We start from the raw sequence: 23,709 nt of genomic DNA, 5'->3' as shown, positions 1-23,709 counted from the left end.
ACAGTCTTCAGGGAGCTTTCGTCACATGCCTGCTATTGACCTACTTAACCCTGTATTGGAACCCTTTCCAGTCCCGCCACTCGCCTTCAGTCTCCACTGCACCCCATGCCATTCTGCTAGGTGCTCTTTGGGAACGTTTGCTAACAGAGTTGGAATAGCGCCGCCCCCCAGGGAAGGTATGAGTGCCTCACAGTCCACTCCTAACTACCTGAACCAGAGAGAACCCTGGAGAGCCCCCCCCCCCCCCCCCTCTGGGAGCTGCAATGCAATAGTGACCCATCTGCTCTCTTCCACCTTCAGCTCTGAAGACTTCAGGATAATTCAGGGACTCCCTATCCCTTTTGCAGCCAGCATGTTGCAGGGAAGAATAACCAGTTCCCACTCAGCAGAACTGGGTCTTCTTGCAACCTGACATTCTCTTCAACAGGTCTGGCCTTTGCTCTGCCTGACAAGGGATCAGAGAGGCCAGTTCCCGTACTGCTAAAGGGAGGCACTCGGGAGGAAGCATTTTAATGCTTGATCCAATCTGTGGCCAGTGGCACTCTCAGACAGGACAGCAGCAGTCCCACTGTATTTGGATTCTTGCCCCAACTGTTCCAAGAGTCAGTTTTTTGGAGGAAGATCTGTAGTTTCTGGCTCCTGCATCTCCCTCCCTGGGAGGCAACCAATTGCTCCAAGTTCCTTTAAGTGTTCCTCATGTTATGGTGGTCTGGGGTCTGGCTGAGATCTCTCACTGTGCATCTTTTCCAGAAGTAATTAAGGAGGAGGAAGAGCGATTTGAGAGAACAGACAGTTCTGGGTGCACACGGCCAAAGCCACAAAGAGTGCAAGTGACTTAAGGAATGGTGAGAATTTCGGTCAGGGTTCACAAATAGGGTGGCTGTCAAGGCTCCTGCGAGCAGATCCCAGAGAACAGAACCCTCCCAGAGCTGGGCTGGAGAGTGGAGGACGCAGCCAGGAGGAGGAAACAGCAGCCGTGTGGAGCAAGCTCAACTTTAGCTTGAGCCACTTGAGCAGATTTTCTTTTAAATTTTGTTTTAACATATGGTCTAAATAAAACACTAATCAGAGAGCAGCTTTGCTAGCCAGCGTAACAACCTGTTTCCATTCATTACAACTTTGGGCTGGAAAAGCTACCAGAGGAATTAGTGGCAGCTTTCCAGGCTGAACACAGGGCCTATCAGGCTTCGTCAGATGCAGTTTGCATCACTTTAAAGTGTGTCATGGGCAGCCACTAATTCAGACTCTGTCTCTCCGCCCCCAGCAGACAGAGCACAGCTTTTCCTTGCCATCGTCCCAGCACAAACTGATGAATGGAGCTTGACTCCCCTAAAGTGGCTACAAGTCCCAGTTCTGGGTCCATGCAGCCTTCCCCATGCAAGTCGGATTTCCCCGAGTAAGAGGCCACAAAGAGCCACAGTAAAATCTGCAAACCGCCCCCCCAGGCCAAGGGGAGTCTGGCATAGCTTCCCCTTGCCTGGTAAAAGTGGGGCAGGAATCTCCAAACATCAAGTGCAGCACGTGCCTCACACACACGATCCAGCACACAGCAGCTATGCAAATCTTACAGTCCGAGGGCAAAGGAGGGGTTTTCCCCCCAATCAGATTCTGCACGTTTTGCTGTAGCCGCCCTGGGCCTGTGACCACCGCTAGTGACTGCAATGGATCACGGAGGCAAGGCTTGAAGAGGGGTTGCCAAGGCATGGAATTTGGTAAGAAGATGCACGTTTACCGCCTAGTTTTCCTGGTTCGCTGGCGTGCTCCCCATGCGGTTTTGAAGACGGGTGCCCCATAGCAGCGATCTCCCCAGGAGTGTTAAGGGTGCAGCAGGACACAGCTTTGCTTTGCTGCCACTGGGTGCATCAGTCAGAGCCTCAAGGTCATTTGAACGGACTGAATTCAGACAGCTTGTGGGCACGGCTGAAACCTGCAGCCTCCAGCATCCTAGTCAAACCAGCGCCATCTATTGGTACCAATAGAGAACTGCCTGTCGCCTCTCCCCAGGCAATGAAAGCAGCGCTGCTCGGGATGCAATGAAGAGCGTGAGTTTTGTTTCCTTCATGCCAGTAGGTGAGGGGGTGCTGGGCACAGCAATCCTGGTTCAGTGCCACCTAACGTGGGCATTGTCCAGCATCTGCCTGGGGAACAGCCAATCAGGCTCCTCTTCAAGATCACATCGGCCCCAAGTTTTGCCCCTCAGTGCCAAAGAGGAGAGTTTACAGAATCCCACCTGCTTGGGAGGGAAGAGGGGTTTGAAAGCATATGGTGCTTGTGCAGGTCTTTCACACGGCAACAAGGGAGGGGACAGCGCTCAACAGGGAAGGGACATTGTAAGAGCCCAGACCCAGAGGAGTGACTTGGGAGCAGGGACAGAATCTGAAGTTACCCAAACTCCTTTTTGAACACTGCTGGCCCTTCGTCCTGCCTGCGACCCCCAGAGGTAAGATCAGAAAGATGGCTTGTGTCCCTCGAACCCTAGACACAAGCCAGCAGCATGTCCTGACTGGAGCTGGCCAGTAGCCAACGGGAATGCCAGGACTGATGAGGCTTTGCTGTGAGGCACATGTGCTGGGTGTAGATGCAGTCAGTGAAGTTGCACCATCCCTCAGCTTCCAGCCGCCCCATGATCAGCAGGGCACAGGGCTGGGCTCCCTCAACACATGCTCAGACACAGCTGGGAGATACAGCCAGCCCCATACACACCGCATGGCAGCGGGGATACCAGCAGTCACGGGAGTTTGAGGCCACTGCATCAGCCAGCAAGTCTCTTCAGCAGGTTTGACTGTGGCCAGCGCCACTGTGCTCATCAGCCACATCCCACCGAATTTGTGGTTTGCGCCTCCAGTTCTGGGGGAGGGGGGAGATGGACTAGCCCACACTGCATGCTGGGCTTCCTGCTGGAAGTCACAATCCATCCAGGAAGCTGGTGGATGAGGAAGAGCGCCAGGCCAGGATTGGCAGTGCCAAGGAAGCCGTATTGGTGCCAGAGGCAGCAGAGCCCTGATGAGCAGAACCATAAAGCATTTTCCAGGCCACACAATCCGGCCAAAAATGGTGCAAGTTTAATATGCTCAGGAGCGGCCTCGGGGCACATGACACTAAAGTCCCAGAAACCTGCCTGCCAGTCAGCAAGAGCCATCTCATACACACCGCAACCTGACTGGCTCTTGTCTGACGGATCACCCTACCAGAGGGTGCCCTCCCTCGGACATGTTCTCTCCCAGCCATCAAACACTCGGTGCCCTGTAGGAGGAATCAATGCTTGGATCTACATTTGTTATTGACCAAGACATTTGACAAAGAACTCAGGACTGATCACGTTAGACGAGGAACTCTGCCCACTGAAATCCAAGTTCAGGGCTTGTCCACATGTGCAATTGCTCTGGAATAGCAATTCTGCTTTAAATTCATGTCCTAACTTATTCCAAAATAGCTGTCCTGTGCAGATGAGCCCTGAGGATCACGAATGCATTAGGCTTTCCCCCAGTTTCCCAAACTCTGCCAGAATATTTCATTTATAAACACAGCGCACAGAAGACACTTGCAAGCAACCTACTCATCAGTAGCCACATGGGAAGCAGCTCCAGCATTGCAGGGAGCCAGTCAGAAAGTACCTTAGCACGTAGCCCCATTTCGGCTTCACGGACAATAAAAGAAATGTCACTGTGCAACCCGGAAGGAGAGACAAAGGTGTGGAACCCGAGCAAGAACTGGGGAAGATCTGGTGGAGGAGGGATCTGAGTCAAGCTTGAAGGGAACTAGCCATACAATTAACTCACTCAGAGGGGCCACAAACCATGACCAGACTGAACGGAGGGATCCAGATGAACTGGAGCATGAAGGGCCCGACTCTCAGTCACACATGAACGATCCTGTATGTGCACACAAGATGATCAAGAACCAAGGTCGGAGTAGACATATCACAAGCAGAAGCAACTCAACATGTCACTCATTTAGGCACAAGACTTCCTGAAGAGGTGGCTTAATGCTACTAGCGAGAACGGGTCTGGACAGGCCAGTCTCACCTCTTGGGCAGCTGGAGAGTGTGGATTAATATCCTGTAACTCCTGCTGTCAAAGCACCTGAGCCAGTGGTGTGAGGCAAAAGCACACAATCACCTACAAACCGCACCCGTAATCCTTGCCCTTTACTAAATGGCAAGGGACAAAGCTCCTTAAAGAAGTCTCTTCTGTTTGCAACAGTGGTATAAATTTTCTGGCCCATGAACAACATAAGCCCAAAGAAAGATTCAGCCTCCAGCTGTCCTGTCCATGGGAGAAGGGTGTGCAGATCAGACCTGAGCATGTGCAGGCCACTAGCTGCCTGAAGGGGGGAACCTCTAACGGCTCCAAGGACTTTTGTCTAGAGCAGCACACAAGTGTGTTCTCCAGCAGCACCGACAGCTTGGGGGCTGGGTTACTATTCTGCACAGCCAGCCTCTAACCTACTCTACAAATACAACTAAGTCCTTTCAGTTGGGAACTGCGGAGTTACAGATTGTGCAGGGATCTACGTATTGCCGCTGGATACAAACCTTGGCTAGAGACGGGAGAGAGAACTGCTGAGTAAGTGGATCACGTGCTTGAGGGCAAGGGAAGAAAAAGCTTTGGGGGATGCCCAGTAAGACAAGAGGCAACGCTTGTGGGTCTACCTGACCATTGCTGCTGTCCCTGGAGGCGGCCCTCTTCAGACTGCTGATGGGGTGGTAGGTCACCCAATGACCAACCAGCTTTTGGAAACCAGGCCTAGAAAGGGGAGTTTGCAAGACAGCCATTACCATGCAGTGATCTTCACGAAGGCACTGCCATGCAGGTTCAGGGTACGCACGGAGAGAGCAGCGGCTTTTCCGTGATGCTCACCAGTCGTACCCAAGCCCCCCATCCCCAGCCCCACTGAACGAGCAGGGAATGAGGCAGAGGAGTCAGGAGGGCAGCACAAGATCAGACAGGAACAGAAGCCAGGTCAGTGTCCACCCACAAATCCAACTTTCCTCGTGAGGGCAACAGAAGCCCTTTGGCCCAAGGCACTGCAGAAGAGTAGTCTGGTGACCGGAGGAGACTAGAAAGGCTGAAGACACAGAGCTTGGAATATCCTCCATGCACCAGAGCCATGAGTACTGCCAAAAGCAGGCGTTCCCCAGTAACGCAGGAAGGGATGGTCATCGGCAGGCTAAGCCCAGAGAGTCAGGAGAGCAGTCTGCCAGCACGGTCACAGGGAGCCGAGGACCAGCGGCTGGGTGCTGGGAGGGTGTTGGAGGCGATGGGCGGTACCTAGAAGGGACAGGTCAGAGCTCTGCCACAGCGTACGCAGATCACCGAGTCAGAAGTCCAGGGACTTTGGCCACTTTCCCAGCCTGACCCCCTCCCTGCAGGTTGGCAGCCAGAGCACTCAGGACAAAACGTCTCATGAGGGGGCTGCGCTGCCCCCTCTGCAGCAGCCCACCCTGAGGGGAAATGGGGAACGCGACTCCCCATTCCAGTGCGTCAGTCAGCGATTAAAATGTGCCAACGTTTGGGTCTGCAGGAGACGGAGCAGTTTGTACCCCAGTTTCCCCCGGGCCCAGTTTCCAAAAGGAGCGTGCGTATACAGGCAGTTTGGCAGAGGGGGTGGCTGCCCGGAGGACATGGGGAAGAGCTGCAGGGCTAGGTCGGGGACACCATGCCCTGGAAGTAGCAGTAGGCCAGGGCACGGCGCCCTCCACCTCAGCACATAGGGAACAATGTCACAAGCACAAGCGTGGCTGGAGATTGATCCTGTTCTGTGGAAAGCCGAGCTCTAGCCAGCCTGTGGCTCAGGCCTTCATCCAGAACCGGCTACGGGCTTCCTGTGATTCGCCAGCCATCCGATTACACGCAGGCAGCATGTGTGTGTTTGTGAACAACAAAGATCAGTTCCACAAGGCAGGTAAAACCAGCTGCCTCCAAGCCCCCAGCACCCTCTGCTCTTTACCTGCAGGGGTCCAGGTTTCTGGTCCCTTGGCTCCGGCTGGCGCTCTTCCTCTCCTTGGACTGCAGGTTCTTTGGTAGCTGGACACCCACAGTGCAGCTGACTCGCAACAGGAGAGCCACAAACAAGTGTGGGTAGAGCCCCAGCACGGCTGCCCCAGACTCTGGAGCAGACATGATCTCATGCAGAGCACATGTGGCCTGAGAAGAAAGAGGATTAGGAAGGGCCGGGGTGGAAGAGAGAAATCGTCTACTCCCCACTAAGACCTGTTAACGATATTCGATAGGTTATCAACTACAGCAAGGAGAGCTGCGAATCCCCTCCTCCAGTTCAGAGGCCAACAAGACCCCAGCAACCAGCCCATTGTTCAGCAGCCCAGACATGGCTCTGCTGTAGTCAGAGCTGGAAACAGAGCAGAAAAGCCACCATTAGAACAGTTGGATTTGAAACTTGCATGTTTCTAAATCGGGGTCTGAGATCGGCACCTGGCAGGGAGAGCACAGGAGATCTCATAGCTGGAGTTTTCAGGCAGGAAGAGTGTGTGCACATCACACACACAGCTTGCAGAGCCCTGCTCCGGCTGATTTAAAGAGCTGTAATTACATGGCCCAGAATACACAGGGCTGTAAAGAGGGGAGGTGGGGAGGGAAGGAGTGTTTGCTTTCAGCATGACGGATTCTGTACCATCTGCACTTGGTGAGGAGGAGGAGGAGGAGGAAATTGTCACAGCTGCTTTACTCCTTAAAAAGCTGCCAAGCAGGGATTAGGTTTTTGACAGGATAAAACGCAAAGTGATCTCCCTAGAGGATGAACACCTGAGAGGTTTTTTATGAGCCCGTGGATTAGCTCTAATAGGCATTATACAGTGATGCGTTATTTCCAGAGTCCAGGCCTGGCCCAAACACCTGAGCTGAGGAAATGAACAAAGCAGGCCAGGTGGGGGGGGGGTCTGGAATGCCATCTTCCCTGGGGGCTAGGAGCCCAGCTAACAGAAAGTATGGCCCCTTTGTGCCGGGGGAAGGGTGGCAAGGCATGGGAGTGGCAGGATACTTACAGCAAAAGGGAGGGGAGTTGCGATGCGCTCATAGGTGCCCCCCAACAGGAAGGATTTGTTCTCTTTGTATGGCACATCCCGATTCACCTTGTCCAGGAGCAGCTCCAAGATCTGCGGTGTGAGGGTTGGCTCCGTGGCCAGCGCCTTCCACATAGCACAGGTGTGACTAGGTTTTGACAAACAGGAGGGTTAGTTTTGTACCCAAGCTGCCCCCGTTAGTTTGGTACTGGCTCCTAGCTTTGAGCAGCAGCAAGCCTGCGAGTGTCCCGGCACGACACTGCACAGCTCCCAACTTGGGGACAGACATGGGTCTCCTCTCCTGGCCTGCAGTCCAGAAATAGAGTGAAAGGGCTACCTACCATCCTGGGGCTTTCTGCCTGGCTCTGTAGCCGTACTTGCAGCCTAGCTAGGACATCCAGAATCCTGCCAGATGAGAGGCAGGAGACAAGCCTGTGAAGATCCCCATGGATGGAGGGAATTGGTCTGTGACATGGGGGGTAGGACAGAGCCATGAGAAGAGAAGAGGGATGTTCAGGATTGACATCAGATGAAGCCTCCGGGCAACCCAGTAGCTCCCGCTGCGCACTCCCCTCCAAAGGGAGGGGCTGGGGGCCACCCAGCTGCAGTTGGATGAAACACTCCCTCTGCATGACACCCTAAGGATGGCAAGGTGCATTACGGGGTTTTCCCCTTCCTCAGGCCATGATCAGCTGGCGGGGCCTTTGCTTTCCCCATTCCCTTAATTCCTATGCCGCTAGCACCCCTGCTCCAGCAGGGTCACAGTGGGGGTCACATGCAGGGAGGGGGACACGTGCAATAGAGGTGTGAGGGCAACCCCAGGGCCAGGGCTGGATGACTCCGGGTGGGTGGCCTAAGCCATAACAGACTCACTAATGCAGGCTACCGCACTAAGCAATTCCAGGCCCTTTTTAAAGGCAGCTCTCCCGACAAGTGGACGTGCTGATCCCCGAGCACAGGAAGGGCATTCCAGCAGGGTCCGATTACCAGGGGCAGGAGCCAGAAGATTAGCTGCAGCTTAAGTGAAAGCTTCTCCGAAGCCCAGCTCCTCCGAGAAGGAGAGCGAGAGCATGCAGCGCACCAGCCAAGGCAATGGCGCGAGCCGAGTACCTGTCAAAGGGCAGGGAGCTGCCCAGCAGGCTGGACACAACCGCTGTCTTATGCTGGGAGGCCAGGATGTAAACCGTCTGCTGAGCTGCCTTCCTTAAGTGCTCCTCATCCACCTCCTGCAGCTTGCTGTGAATCAGAGCCATGATCACAGGCACCTGGAGGACGAGAGACATGTAGAGAAGAGCCGGGATGGGTTCCCGGCATGCTGCTCAGACCCAGGGTGGCAGGGCATGGGGCCCTCCAGGCAGGCTGCCAGCAGAGGAGGTCATATTAGCTGGCTAAGCTACAGTCTATGGTACATCTTACATCCTGCTGTGCTGGGGGCCGGCAGTGATCTGGGGCAGGGCCCTTAGCCCTCTGGGGTCCCGAGGAAGGGGAGAGGCAACAAAAACAAACGTTAGCCAGCAGTCCACTCCATACGAGCCCCCCAGCCCTGCTTTTCCTTTGCTGCGTCCAGCAGCAATTCTCTGGGTAGAAGGATGGAGGGGGCTGCATCTGAAGCCCATGAACACGACTCCCCAGCCCTCCAAGCACCCCCAGGCCCTGAGCAGCTCCCAGAGGGACAGGATGAAAGCTCAGCTCCTGTACCACGCCCTCTGCATAGAGCCCAGTGCCACAGACAGGCTGCCAGCTACGTACGCTAATCACATTGACCCAGTCATAGGCCCAGCTCCTAGAAAGAAGCCTGCAGGCCGAATGGTGGGAGCGAGCCGCACAATGCAGTCAAACAGGGCGGTCACGCACAGAGCAGGCCTGGCAGCATACTCCAGACAGGAAGTGCAGAGCGGCAGGGTGCTCTGTCCCAAGCGGTGCTCAGGTTTGGCCCTGGACTCAGAGGCTTCGCACCAGTTTGGATTTCAGACGCTGGGCTGGACAGCTCTGACCAAGAGATGAAGCACATAAGCTGGAGCAGCCCCAAGCAGGATAGAGGCTAACAGGGAGAGAACAGCCCAAGGAGTGCAGAGGGAGAACTGCTTTTTCCAAGAGGGGGAAAAGGGGGAAAAAAGCTTGGCCCAGAAGGTAGAGGAATCAGATGAAAGAAGCCTCACATCCAGAACCTCTCACCCCCCTGGGCTTCCAGCCCTCCTGCCTGGCAAGGCCCCCCAAGGATCTCACAGGGAGCCCCAGTAAAGCACCAGAGGCCAGAATGGCTGATGAACCCAGGGAGCAGGCCTGGCAGGTGGCAGCTTCCCCACACCCGCCAGCAGGTGACTCCAGTTCCAGGGCTGCAGCTCCTGTTCCAGAGTCGCTCGGCCAGGCTGGGGAGCAAGACGAGGATGCTGAGTGATGGCCACTGACTAAAGAGCAGCACTGATGGGGCAGAGGCACAGACATTCCTCTGCCCAAAGTTCTTTGCGGCCTCGTCCTGCTGCCACCATATTTACAGCCAGAGCTCTTCAGGGCAGGACCATGGCGTGTCACCTAGCTCAGAACCTGCCCCATTTCCCCTCAGCCGGTGCACAAACGTGCCAAGTTCCTGCCCTGCAGAGCATATTCCATAACCTGACTGCACCCTTCATCTGGCAGTAGCACCCAGACACCAAGCCCTTCCCCAGAGTGGGGGCTGCTAGAACTGGTAGGGACCAATGCCCTGCTCAGACCCGGCAGCAGGGGAGAGCACGGCATAGCAGAATCCAAGAGCCAGCTCTCTAAAGGAGGTCTCTTTTTGCCCTGGAATCCAAAGGTAACCGAGGGAAAACAAAGGCCAGGAGAGAACCTAGGGCTTTACCTTTTCCAGTAACACCCCTCCACGCTCCTTCAGGAGGGCGTTGATCATGACAGCAGCAGCTCGAGAGCAGTTCTGATCAGGATCTGCCAGCCCTTCAAACATCGTGAGCAGAAGGCTCATCAGCTGGTCAGGTGGGAGGCGCTTCCCAATCACCTAGCAAGGGAGAAGGGAGGAAGAGATGTTAAATCTAACATGCTGGGGATTAGAGCACCTTTAACCCAACGTACTTGAAGGTCACTGAAATGCAGACACACCTGGGGCGAGACACAGCAACACACACAGCAGTGCTGCACAACTCACAGTCGGAATAAAAAGCCTTACGCCTGGCTACCGTACAAGGAGGCAGAACGCAAGAGTTGGAATTTGGCCAGAATACAGTCGGTCACATGCCATAGAAAGGGTCTCAGAATAGAGAGAGACTGGAAAGGCTCAGGCCCCTGGTTTGATTGCCACCCCACCCCAGCTGAAAGACAGTAGCCCCAACCTCCCACTGCGGGCCTGGTTCCCTACCGACAGAGAAAAGACCCCAAAGGAACACCTGGGTGTGCCATGGATTACAGCTGTCCGGCTGAGACAACAGGCTCACGGCTCCAGGCCTTTGCCACGGGGATCTCCGTGTTCTTTAAAAATCAAGTCTGGCCCAACCACCGTGTGACCTGTGGGGCTAGTGCCACCCTCGCTATGCTCTAGGGGGTGAGACTGAGAAAAGGAGGAGCAGTTCCCCAGCCAAGGAGCTGACGGTCTAGCTTAGACGAACTTTGAGACAGCCAGAGGTGCAATCTCGGAGCAGCTTCGGGCTGACCCTCACGAGCTGCTTGCTCTTCGAAAGGAGCGGGGACTGCACTGGGCAGCATGGACACTACTTCTGCTCTGGAGTTAGCTGCTCTGTGACTAAGCCAAGGACGTCAGTGTCCAGAGCTTTCATTCCATTAGAACTGGACACTTCACAAAGGGAAACTGAGGCAAAACTGGGCATTTAGAACTGTCCACTCCACACTCAGATGCGGCACCAAGAACCTGACGTATGCCATGGGGCTGGTGAGGGGGTGTGGCAGCCATGCTACTGGGAGAGATGTGGCCCCAGCAGAATCCAGACACTTCAGTGCTCACACTGCCGGAGAGTTCTGTTCACCTCACCCGCTGGGGCAGCTCCTCCACCCCGCAACGGGCACCTGTGCTCCCAGGCCGGGTACAAGGACCCCGAGAGCTCACAACTCCCCTGCTCCTATGTTCATGGCCGCTATCAAAAGCGGCCACAGCGATGGGTTGATGGTCACTCCCATGACAGCACATCAGGACCCTCTTCAGGATCCCCATGGCACGGACAGCTCTGGGGCACTGCAGGACAGCTGCCATTTTCCTGCTACTTCCCAGCAGGAAGTGCAGGCTGCTGACCCTTTGTGAGAACAGATGTGCTCACTGGGGGGCACACAAGACAGGCTGGGAGCTCCGGGCCAGTGGTCCAGTCCCGTTACCATTTGGGTAGGAGGCAGACCCCCGGCCCATTGTATACGTTTAGTCTCAGGTGTGGACCCGTTTCTTTGGGGGGTAGGGTCAGGTTAGTACTGGAGTCAGAGGGGCAGGGACAGGAGACAGGCGAGCGATTGGCCCTGCTCCGGCTGCCCACCCCCCTCACCAGGAGAGCGGCTCCCACGGGCCCAGACGTGCATGTTTTAACCGCCAAGTGCAGAGACTGACCCTGCAGCAGGTCTGCTCTCGCTAGCAAACGTACCTGGCCAGGGTCAGCTGGGCCTACGAGCACATCGGATCCTACTGGCGGAGAGGGCATGATCAGTCCTTATGCCCACAACCCCCATGCAGGAAGGCAAGAACATTGTACCACTGCACAGACGAGGAAGTGGGCAGGGAGGGACTCCCAAAATCTAGACACCTCAGTGGCTAACCCAGGAGTGACAGCTTGCTGATGGACCATCCTCGGCCCACTGTGCTCTCCCACAGCTTCCTGGGGCACTCCAGGGTACAGCTCGGCAACTGGAAAGGCTTCTGGTTACACCCTCAGCCGTCAGATCAGGACATCTGCTATTTCCACACCAATAGCTTCACCCCCCTCAGCCAGCGTCTAGGGCCAGGGCACACCACCAGCCACAAGGAGCAGTCAGCTCCCCTTAGGCAGGTTGGGTTACTTACCTGAGCCCAGGTATTTTGCTTATTCACACAGAGGTGAAGGCTAAGGAGTTTGGAACGAGGGGAAGGAGCTCACGGGGGCAGGCTTGAAAGAAGCCAGGTGTTCCCACTCTCCCCTGTGGGTGTCTCCTATGAACTCCCACAATGAGAGGTAGGGCACCATTTCCAGGATAAGAACCCTTCTCCTTAGGGGGTAAAAATTCACTTGGACCAAGCTGGTTAGCGCACTTGGGGACAGAAGCCAGGTCCCCCGGTCCACTGACACAAGCATGTACAGGACACACGGACAGGCACTCCTGTTTGGAGCTCTGGATTTGCAGTTTATAAAACAGGTGCCCAAAGGCCGTCACAGGGTTCAAAAGCAAAGCCCCTCACATGCCATGGCCTGGCAGTTCTGGACACCAGTGTTCAGAGCACTTCTGTCACCGAGTGCTCCAGGCTCCGAGCAGCCCCCTCTCTCAGTCATCCAAACCCAACATGTGCCGTCAATAGCCCACAGGTGGGAAGAGCAGATTTCAGGGCGCAGACGCCTCCAGGTCACAGACAAGGGGACTGGAGCCTTCGTGGGCTCCAGCCCCAGAACGCGACATTTACCCTGAAGAGACCAGGATTCAGTGACAGGCGCAGGGCTCTCAGCCTTACCATGGCAATGTTGTAGCACGTATTGAAGAGAATGGTGAAGTCAGGGTCCTCCAGGCCTTTCTTCAGGTCTTTCAGCCTCTCAACCATCTCATCTCTATAATCATGGGCGAATCCTACATGCGAGACAAGCAGCAGCAGACTTAGCAGAACTGCTCCTCAGCAGTGACTTCACCACATGCTTTATACCTGGCACCAACACAGCACCTCTGAAGTGGTCGGAGGTCCCCCAACAGGATCATTACGCCTCTTGGCTGCCTGCCCTCCCCCGGGAATTGGCACCTTATCTTCCCCACCTGAAAGGGGGGCTCTAAAGCTGAAGTGACTCACTCCAAAAAGCCCCCTGCAAGCCAGGACTAAACCCAGAGTCTGAACTCCCAGCTCTGTGGTCGAGTCATGTTTGCTAACCAAAAAAGAAGGGGAAAACAGAAACCCCTTATGTCATATACAGCCTGCTTTTCCTCTGCAGCATCCCACAGCTCCACGAACTCCTTCCCAGTGGAGGAGCGCCCTCTCCTGGACAGAGAATTTTCTCCTCAACTCCAGGATCATGGCTATTGCATTATTTGTGCTGCACAGCGTCAGACAGCTCCAGTCACAGACCAGGGCCCAGTTGTACTACTTCCGTTCGTACACCACCACCAAGAAACATCCATAGAGTTGACCAAAAAAATAAAATGCATTTTTCCCCAAAAAGATTTTCTGCAAGAAAATTTCAGTTTTGCGAAAAATAAATCAATTTTCCTGTGTGTGTGTGTGTGTGAGATCAAAATGACTACTTCCTGGCTCCCCATCTGGAAGGCTCTTGTCAATTTCACTCTTGACCTGTGGGCTAGCTCCAGGAGGTGGGGAGGCAGGAAGCGAGGACTGTCTGCCTCGCTGCTACCTGGAGCTGTGGGGTCAGGCTGAGCACCAGCCTGGGAGGCGCTTGTCAATTTCACTTTCGGGGGGAGGGGCACAGGGAAGGTGGGAAGCTGAAAAATTCCACTGTGGTTCTCCCGGAACAGAAGCTCTTTAAATCTCAGAGGAAACATTTCATATTTTTGGTGTTTCATCCTGATTTGGGACAATTGTGTGTGGAAAGGGATCCCCACCCTCCCCTGCAAGCTCTGGGCCTAACCCCGCTCATCGCAGCACAGAGGATATTGAAGTGATTATTAGGACATTTGAAACCTGAAGCTTACAGGTCAGATATTCAATGTCTTCAAGAGGGAAGAGGGCTATTCCTTTCCTTTTCTGAGCATGTCCCACATCCCACTCAGAAGAAAGCATCAGCATCTAGTTTCCAAGCACTCCCTGGTACCAGGCAGTGACTGCGAAAGGGGGATTTCCCTCCCCACTGTCTGCCAGGCAACAGGGAAGAGGGCTCCTTTGGTACTAGCTGGTGCAGACAGTCTTAGGTAGCGACACCGCTCTCCCTCCCCATCCCATTCATTTACCTTCATAACATAGCTGTATGTAGAGCAGATAGTAGGCACAGTCCACAGCACACAGGCGAATGCTGGCAAGGGAGTCTGAACACCGGGGGGAGAACAGTGCAACCAGCACTCCGAGGTTATAAAAGGGCACCACAGTCTGACCAGGAGAGAGGAAACACATGGGTGTTAATGAATGGCATGTCCTTGGTATGCAGCATAGCAGGGCAAGTGGAACAGGTCAGGAGTTACTAAGGGAGGGTATACAAGTGGGGTCCCTCTGGGATCAGCTCTGGGCCCGGTTGTGTCCAATATCTTCATCAATGATTTAGATCATGGCACAGAGAGTACACTTATTAAAAAGTCTGCGGGCAATACCAAGCTGGGAGGGGTTGAGAGTGCTTTGGAAGACAGGATTATAATTCAAAATGATCTGACAGCCTGGAGAAATGGTCTGAAGTAAACAGGATGAAATTCAATAAGGATAAATGCAAAGTGCTCCACTTAGGAAGGAACAATCAGTTGCACACATACAAAATGGGAAATGACCGCCTAGGAAGGAGTATTGCGGAAAGGGATCTGGGGTCATAGTGGATCACAAGCTAAATACGAGTCAGCGTAACGTTGCTGGAAAATGAAAAATAAAAAACAAACAAAAATGAACATCATCTTGGGATGTATTAGCTGGAGTGTCGTAAGCAAGACACGAGAAGTAATTCTTCCACTCTCTTCCGTGCTGATTAGGCCTTAACTGGAGGATTGTGTCCAGTTCTGGGTACCACATTTCAGAAAAGATGTGGACAAATTGGAGAGAGTCCAGAGAAGAGTTTAAAAAAAAATAAAAAGATAAAAAGGGCTAGAAAACATGGCCTAGGGACAATTGAAAACACAGGGTTTGTTTAGTCTAGAGATGAGAAGACTAAGGGAGGACATAACAGTTTTGAAGTACATAAAAGGAGGGAGAAAAATTATTCTCCTGAACCTCGGAGGCCAGGACAAGCAGCAATGGGCTTAAATTGCAGCAAGGGCAGTTTAGGTTGGACATTAGGAAAAACTTCCTGTTAAGGAGTTAAGCACTGGAATAAATTGCCCAGGGAGGTTGTGGAATCTCTGTCATTGGAGATGTTTAAGAGCAGGTTGGACAAACACCTGTCAGGGATGGGCTAGATAATACTAAATCCTGCAGTGAGTGCAGGGGACTGGACTAGACGACCTCTCAAGGTCCCTGCCAGTCCTGTGGTTCTATGGACCAGTGCAACAGGGGATTGAGTTTCCTGCTCTCCGCACCCCATATTGTGAGCGACGTGGTGCAGGATCCCCATTACTGGGTGGGATGGGCATGTCTTTACACTGCATTTACTTACACTAACATTCAGTTTGTCCCGGTAGAACTCCAGCAGTGTGGCACTGACCTCCACTGCTCGCTCACGCTCGTGCTCTTTGTTCGACCTGATCCATGGGCCTAGATGCTGTAGAGGCAGACCCAAAGACAAGAACTCAGAGAGGTGGCTGAAGGCTTGCCCCTAGACCATGGAGTTCTACGACACAGCCCAGGGCCTATGGCATCTACAGAGCATTGCGTGCTGGGGTTTATCAGGGTTAGAGTGACAGCCTACACAGGACACACGGTTATGCTCAGGAAGATAACTGCAGTCTGAGGGATGGGCCAATTCTCACTACTCTGGGTTCAAGCAACTCCCAGGAACAAATCTGCCAAGGGCAGATGTTGCCACCTTCCATCTCTCTATGGCACACGTGTCCTTTGGTCCACAGACTGCCCAACTGAACTCCCAGTCTGTTCTGTTGAATGAGGAGAGTATTGGGCCCTGAGACTAGGGGTGCTGCTGTGTAGGGCTGAGCAGGCACGGGCAGCACAGCTAGCCATTGTGTGGCTAGTGAGTACCAGAGGTGGCTGAGATATGGGCACCTCACTTTAGGCCCCAAATACCAGAGACTAATGTTGAGAGAGTGACCAGAAACCCACATTATCTTCCTCCCTTTGCTCAGCATTAGGGTGGTGAGCAGCCAGCTAGGTGGTAGCCAGGAGCCTTCCCACTCTTCCCCCCGCCCAGACTCTGGGGCCACCCACCTCGAACATGCTCTGTAGTCCATGGGGAGTCAGGTCCTTCTGCAGCATGCTCTTCAGCAGTTCCTTAAGGGCACTGATGGTGTCATAGTAGAGAGTCTATGAGGAGGAAAAGGCACAACATTACCACCAGGTGACCGCTCAGATCTGTCCCAGTGGAGTCGGTCTGGCCACAGAAGGGCACCAAGCTTTGCGTGAGGCCTGTGCTAGCTGCTTGCTGCATGGCATAACAGAGCAGCAGCAGCTGCCTTCCTCTTGGGCACAAAGGTGCAGCTCTCAGAGACACAAGGCCCAGCAAGCGAGGCCTCCCCGTAACTGGAACTGCTTGGCCACATGGTCTAGTGACCCTGTGGGGTGGAACTCTCAGAAACGAATGGCTCTAGCTTAGACTGCATGGCACCTGCTAGCTAGGGGCTGGAAAGAAGTTTGCTAGGCTGTAAAGACCCTCCCCTTTCTGAAATCCAGAACTTCCTGGCTCACTAGCCTTTCTCCCAAGTCCCAGGAGCACCTTCGGGCCCCACATGGTGCATTCTGGTTCACAGAAGGGATCCCAGAAAACACAGAGGGTTTCAGACTCTTGAGGGAAAGTTTTAGGAGCTTTATTAAAAGCTGGTTTGAGCTGCCTGCCCCTGACCTCTGGTTAATGGGACAAGCCCAGAGACAGCTTCAATTCCTTCTTTGCAGTTCATGTGAAAGCTGCCCTCTAACTGCAATATGGAACTTTAGGGGCTACTCTTTAGCGGCATGTTGCAATGGCTGGGTGGCAAACAACCAGGCTGTTATTTGTTACTGCTCAGCCGTATGTAGATCTTCGAACAAAACCCCATTGCTTCAGCCCTATGGGCTTTCAAAGGCTGCTCAGAGAAAGATGCCTTTTCCACCAAACAGACAGTTTGCTGGGTGCCTGGGTTGTTCTGATTTGGCTCTGGGAACGTGGTGTTAATACACCTGGAGTTTTTGGAGGCTTATCAGTGAATCAGTGTTTTCTTACTCATGTTTTGTGTGTAGGAGTTTACGGGCCAGGTTTCCCCAACAGGTGCTGCACTAGTCAAGTGAAGGAGAATTGAAGCGCGTATTACACACCGGAAAGGCACCAATGACAAAGAACTAAGTGGCTCATGGGTCTGGCCTGGCACACACAACTTTCCACCAGTGAGGCATCAGTTCCAGTCCAGCTGAGATCAGTGACTGGCACCATCTCAATGCTGTTCTTCAGAACAGACATGACCGGACACCAGCTCTGAATCCCATTGGTGCACTGCCAGAACTAGCTAGGAGCAGAGAGGGCCCCAAACACCACACAGACTGTCTAGCTCAGACAGTTCCCTTCCCACCTCAGCCTGCTGGCAGTTCAATTCTCTACCTCCTTGTGCAAGGCGTCTGGCACGTGCCCATCTCTTTCCTTCAGGATGTCCAGCGGAGGAAGGGCCAGCAAGCTGCTCAGGCAGGTATCAATCAGTTCCCTGTGCTCAGGCTCGCTAAGCGGAGGCTCCAGTATGCTGACAGATGAGTTAAGGGAGCAAGTGAGCAGACACATGCCATTCGCTAAAGGGAGCTACCTCCATACCAGCCACCATTTTAATTTGCATTCTTGCTGATCTCGCTGCGCGGCCAGTGGCAGAGCTGTTCTCCACATCTGTGTCAGGGACGGACACGTGCTGCAGGATGTTTAACTCTAGCTCAGAAACAAACTCTCTCTCTCTCTCTCTCTCTCTCTCTCTCGCAGAGTTTAAGATGAAGAGTGAGGCCCTTGGCTTTCTATTTTGCATGAAGAGATTTCAGTGCAGAGCCTGAGCAAGACAACCAAGTGCATAACGCAGGTGGGGAGCGGGGGTGGGTACTAGCGAGAAGTTTTCTGCAAGAATTGTCTCAATCTAAACTCCTGGGGTGCACATATGGAATGGGACACGCACTGGCCAGGCACTGCAGATTTGTACTTGGTTTTCATACCACTCACGTGAGACGGCAGCTCAAGCTGCCTCGGCAGGTGGTTTCTCGTTATTTCCATGGAGGTGGGAGTACAGGGAAAGGATACACCAGGTACGTGCAGGAGATCATGGCTCTCTGGCGAATAGGAGTTCTCAGCAAGTCCAGTGGTTCTGTTTTGATAAACTCCTAGCATGCAAAGGGAGAGAGGTTAGCAGAAATCCATCACCATCTCAAAGACAGCTCGCCCTGAGCAAACCACAAACGTTTGGACCCAGAAGATAGGCCACACAAGGTCCTGGAACAACTCCACCTCCACAGAACAGCCATGCGAACAGCCATGAACCCTGCCTTCCAGCCAATCTCCACACACCGCCTCCCACGCAGACCACCACTGACCTGGACAGTCACCACACCTTCTTCCCACGTTCAGCCTGCTCATTTGAGAGTCTGCAAACCATGCAACCGTCCTCCACTTCCAGTCTCCGCACGCCTCGTTCCCCGCCTGCACTAACTCCCTCCCTGGCCCCAGGAAAGGGGACAGACACCCAAGAACCTCCCCCAGAATCCCTGGCTGAGGCAGAGTTGTGTCTATCTAACCCAGCCCCCCAGTCCTGACCTAGGTCTCAAGAGAAGTAGCCCAGAATTTCCTCTTACCATCATCTGAGCTAGGAGCTCTGCTTTGTGGGAGAAGAGGAAGGCACCGGACTGCACGCTGTTATAAACGGCCTGGCTGATCATGCAAATGCTCCGAATGAGGCTCAGCTTCAACGTCAAATCCTAAGTGTAGAGAGCACAGGACGAGCAGTGAGGTGCAGGTCTAAACCCAGCGGCATCTACCCACACACTGACCGGGGTGCACTGGGCTGGCAGGCTCAGCCACCCGTCAAAAGGTGAGCACAGCAGCTCTTTCCTCGCCTGCCTCTATTCCAGTTGCTCTGCTGTGGGCTCCGCCAGCTCTGCCTCTCGTCCAGGTTACAGCCGCTGAGGCTGGTCTACACCTAAAATACAGGTCGATCTACGAGGCCAGCCAGCACTGGGAAAGCTTTAGTACCCTCAGAACAGTACCTAGGTCAACTCAGGCTGTGCCCACGCTGCCGAGGGAAGTCGACCTACGTGCTGCAACTCCAGCTACGTGGAGAACGTAGCTGGCGTCCACGTGCCTTAGGTCGAGTTACCGCAGGGTCTACGGGAGAAAGTCTCCCGGCGACTTACCTTACTTTTCCCCTCGGGGGGTGAGGGGGTAGAGTACAGGGGTCGACGGGAGAGCTATCTGCAGTCAATATGGCAGGTCTTTACTAGATCGATCTCAGAGCGTGGATCCCGGCTGTAGTGTAGACCTGCCCTTGGTTTTAGGTGTAGATGTGACAAGGTTGACAAAAGGATTCTTCGTCAGCCTGGCTTCCGCCTGTCAGAGGCGGATGACCTGCATCGACCGAAGGGGCTTTCCTGTCAGCGTAGGAAGCGTCTGCACAAGGACGCTAGAGCGGCACAGTGACAATGCTGTCCCTGTAGCATGGACATCTCCCCAGCTAGCACGCATCCCAGCCCCCGAGGGCTTTCCAGCCCGTGAGCTCCTGATCCAAACGCAGCCTCCACCCAGCCAGCAGTGCGCCCGAAGAGACGCCTTGCACCTCCCACCTGACGAGGTGGCACCCAAGGACAAGGTGCACGTGCTGGAGATTCAAAGTGCAGAAGCTGCCACCTTAAAGGGAGCCTTGCTCCAAGCCCAGTGTTTTTAAAACGAAGAGCTCGGGAATCTGCACTTCGGACAAGGCCTCCGAGCCTCCCGAGGAAATACCATGGAGCCATCCAGCAGCAGGGCCGAGACACATGCCTCACCAGCAGACAAATGTGTCCCTGTCCATTACTACTTACTCTGCTGTAAAGAGCCAGGCTAACCCCCAGGCCCACAGCAGGTGGGAACGTTCCTCGCACTGCCCGTGGCTTTGCCCGTCACCCCATGAGACAGCAGTCAATCCCTTGCAGCACCAAAAAAGGGACTGCCGCAGGGATTAATGTAGAGGGCCCCGATCCCTTTAGATCTAGGGTATGCGATAAAAGGACTAAGGCCTGGTTCTTCTCCTGGGTACATGCAAGTTGAGACACTGCTCTACTCCAGCCACAGCTCCCCAAATGAAGGCATAGTCCTAGTGCCCCCCCTTCACCACCCCTCTCCCCGTGGACCCTATGGAGATGGCTGTGGAGCCAGCAGCGTGTTTGCCAGGGAGCATCCCGACTGCTCAGAGCGTGCCCAGAAAGCCATGGTACAGAAGTGGTTAGTGCCAACAAGAAACCAGAAGGAAAAAGACATTAGTGAGTCTGGAGAAGGAGGTGTTCTGGCCTGAGATTTTAACTTGAGCTTGACAAATGCCACGTTTTGTTCCTCAGTCTTTTATAGTAGCAGAACGCAGCTGCCTTCCCCTCCCCAGACAGTGACCTGGGTATCTGGCCACTGAACACCTGTTCTGGGTGGGTAGGGACTTTTAGCCGAGCTGTGAACTGTGGCTAGACCTCAGGGGTCATTAAGCTTCCCCACCTAGTTACATCAGTGCTGCTCAAATGAGCTGGGGCGGGGGAGAAATGGCACACCAAGGTCTAAGGGGCAACTGTGCTCTGGGAAGCAGCAGTGCCGGAGTGGCACCTGGGCTCTGGGGTTATTCTCCCATTTTTGCAGCACAATTTGAACACGTGAGGCTGACAGACCCGACCACACTGCCTGCGGTCTGAGAGCCAAGCTGAGGGTCTCCTTTTCACGCAGTCGCCAGTGAGAGGTTCTGCAAGGCAAAGGAGGCTGTCCAGGACATCTATGCAGCCCTGTAGCTTTCAGTGAGTTTGCACAAAAACTGAGTGCGAGAGGAAACCTGCTGAAGGCACACAAAGGAAGGAAGACACTCCAGCTCCCTCCTGCTGACTCTGCGGGGCTTTAGTGACTACAGCCAGCCGACCTGGAGAGCGGAGTGCCATTTTAGTCTCTTCCAGACCAGAATCATGCTTTCGGCTCTCAGCCCCTCCGATAACAAGCACTCGGCCACAGGGCAACTCTGCTGTTCACCCTGTGATGGTCTCATTCCTCCCCAATGCCAGACTTCCCTGCTGAGAGCACTGCACAGAGACCCCAATCACGAGCACTGGTATTTAGTAAGCTAATAGTCTCCTCTCTAGAGTGATCAAACAGAGAGACAGAGAGAGGCAGGCAGAGCAGAGAGTAGGTCAGATTTAATGCCTCACACTGTACCTTGGTTTCTACCTTTATTCCCAGAACCTGAACAAGTAAAAGAAAAACATGTTAGCAAGGTTAGCAAACACTGAAGTGAGCTGCCTCCTCCCAAGACACGGCATGAGCCCCTCCAGGGGTTGGCATGGGCCCTTTCAGATGCAGTATTTGCACACCCAGCTAGGCTGTTCTCACTCGTTCACATGCACACAGGCAGGTCACCTACCTTGGTGTCAAAGTAATGGAAGATGTTCCTAAGAATGTCTGCTTCAATTCTGGACAGCACGAGTTCTTTGGGGGCATACCTAGCTACGTAGCCATAGCATAAGATCAGGGTGCTCTTTATCTTCTCCGCTTCATTATCGTTGCGGTCCTGAGACAAGAGATAGGAAAGAAGCTAAAGAAGGAAATGACCTGTTGGGCCACCCAGTCCCTCTCCATGATAAGGCAGGACTGGTCCCCTTGGCCAGTCTGTCTGTGGTCCTGGGATGGGACCTCCACACAGGGGGTGGGGCTCAGACTCCTGGTTCCCTTTGTATTATTTTCCTGTCCATGCTGCTGTTTGCAGCTCCCCTGCAGATTTCATTACCATGCTGTTTACATGCCTCTGCCGGAGTAACGTGGTTACCAGACATGGGCCAAGAGAGGTCTGTGGCATTCCCTAGATTGCCTCCAGCGCCATCCTGTGCAGGACCATAAATGGAGTGATGCTAAATAGCCACCAGTTTGCAGAGCACATGAACCCAACTTGAGAGTATCCATGTGAGAGACAGGCTGCCTATGAGAGTTCGGGTTCTGTGCACTAGAATTACAGTCAGCAGGGTGGGTTAGCCAGAGAATTCTTTCCAGCTGCTGGCACTTTGCATGCCCCATACCAAACTAGAAAGCTATTCTCTTGCTTCCTTTGCGAACACTTCCGCCATGTACTGCCCTCACTTTGCTCTGCTGTTACATGCACGCAAGGTAAATATTTGACAACTGTAGTTTCTGGTGATTGCCATTAGGTGGCACACACTGATAGCCTGCCACAGGTGGGTATGTCGGTCACTCCATGGAGAGCAATCTACTGCCCTCCCAATAAGTGCAAATTCTTGGTTTGCCATAGTGGGCTGAGTCAATGGTCTGAAGCAACAGTTCTCAGACTGGTTTGTTTCCTAGGGGGCTCCTTTCTCAAGATGACCTCCTGAGGTCCCTTCCAACCCTGATAGTCTATGATATTCTATGATTCAAGAGGTTTCACAGTAGGATGTGGGGGCTGGGGTGATGGGCCTTACACAAGGTGGTCAGGAGAGCCACTGTTCTAGAGGGCGGTCAGCTCAGAGTAACCTTGGAGGGTCGACTCCCCAGCACAGCTGGGCCCCTGGAGTGAAAGCATTGCAAGTTCCCCCTCCCAGCGTGGAAGAGCAGTGACCCTTCACAGGCTGCTCTTTACGAGCGGAAGAGCTTCTGCGTCTCCGCAGAGCGGCTTGGCCCCCGCCAGGACACGGCCCTCCTGCCTCAAGATGGGTTCCTCCCCCCAACCTCATACCCATTATACTGTGTGCACCTTTGACCAGAATCAGACTATTGACCCCTAGCCTGGGTCCGTCTGTTGCATGTGAAGGGCCCATAATTTGGGCCCAAGGGGCACAAAGCACAGTGGGGGCGAGGGCAGGAGACTATTCTGCCACCTTCCATCGGCAGCCACCACACCTCTCAGGACTTAGACATTAACCAGACCTTGTCAAGGGGGGCAAGCCCAGGCCAAGTCCACTCTGCACATCCCTGTGCATCGGACTCCCACCAGAGACAGGGACAGTGCAAATGCATTTAAGGGCAGGCTCTGGCTGCCAGCTCTTGTGCACTCCCTAGTCAATAGCTCCCCTTTGGGGACGTGCGAGGCTACGGCCCACACATGGCTCTGAACAGGTAACGCACTGGTGTTATTCACCATCCAGCCTCGACCTCTCAGGAGACTCCCTATTTGGCAGATACAGACACTGAAGCTGTGGCTTCTCCAAGGCCTCCCAGCAAGGAAGAGGCAGAGCTGGGACTGGAGTTCATAGGAGGTCCCAGTTCCCAACCCTCTGCTCATTCCACTCCTCCCTGCAGCCAATGACACTCCTGTGAGAGCAAGGGGACTGGGCAGCCCCCGTAACATTCCCTTGAGACACAGGGGACTAGGCCTGTTTAGTGAAGAGCTGCTCAGGTGTGGAGATCTGACTGTGTTGGGGCTCTGGAAGCACCTACCCCCATCACCCCACTCCAGGTTACTTGGCCCTTTTACCTTGAAGATACTGAACAGTCCCACTGATTTTTTGAAGATGTCGGATTTGACAAAGTCTTCTAGTTTGGCCAGGGTTTCGTCCAGGTGATTTATTGCACAGATCCCAAAGCTGGAGGCAAGTCCCTGGAGGATGGGGAGAGAGCTATTAATTCACCAGC

At 54.0% G+C, this 23,709-nt stretch overlaps 1 protein-coding gene across 7 annotated transcripts in view; it reads right to left on the bottom strand.

Annotated features, from left to right (window-relative positions):
• Positions 1 to 23,709, bottom strand: part of MROH1 (maestro heat like repeat family member 1) — a 111,614-nt gene that overhangs the window by 29,153 nt on the left and 58,752 nt on the right. For 4 of the 7 annotated variants that reach the window (XM_073329839.1, XM_073329837.1, XM_073329838.1 and 1 more), the window contains 14 exons: positions 23,552 to 23,674; positions 21,512 to 21,658; positions 21,307 to 21,333; positions 18,726 to 18,848; positions 18,178 to 18,257; positions 17,506 to 17,641; positions 16,146 to 16,241; positions 15,421 to 15,525; positions 14,081 to 14,216; positions 12,645 to 12,757; positions 9,858 to 10,010; positions 8,129 to 8,283; positions 7,001 to 7,166; positions 5,950 to 6,146 (listed from right to left, as the gene is read on the bottom strand). In XM_073329839.1, coding sequence (XP_073185940.1) covers positions 5,950 to 6,146; positions 7,001 to 7,166; positions 8,129 to 8,283; positions 9,858 to 10,010; positions 12,645 to 12,757; positions 14,081 to 14,216; positions 15,421 to 15,525; positions 16,146 to 16,241; positions 17,506 to 17,641; positions 18,178 to 18,257; positions 18,726 to 18,848; positions 21,307 to 21,333; positions 21,512 to 21,658; positions 23,552 to 23,674 — 1,757 coding nt within the window. The remainder of the gene's footprint in view (positions 1 to 5,949; positions 6,147 to 7,000; positions 7,167 to 8,128; positions 8,284 to 9,857; positions 10,011 to 12,644; positions 12,758 to 14,080; positions 14,217 to 15,420; positions 15,526 to 16,145; positions 16,242 to 17,505; positions 17,642 to 18,177; positions 18,258 to 18,725; positions 18,849 to 21,306; positions 21,334 to 21,511; positions 21,659 to 23,551; positions 23,675 to 23,709) is intronic. The other 3 variants (XM_073329843.1, XM_073329840.1, XM_073329841.1) reach the window with 2 other exon arrangements.

The sequence above is a fragment of the Lepidochelys kempii genome, chromosome 2, assembly GCF_965140265.1.
Source record: "Lepidochelys kempii isolate rLepKem1 chromosome 2, rLepKem1.hap2, whole genome shotgun sequence".
Classification (NCBI taxonomy): Eukaryota; Metazoa; Chordata; order Testudines; family Cheloniidae; genus Lepidochelys; species Lepidochelys kempii.
This window is presented reverse-complemented; position numbering and strand designations above follow the sequence as displayed.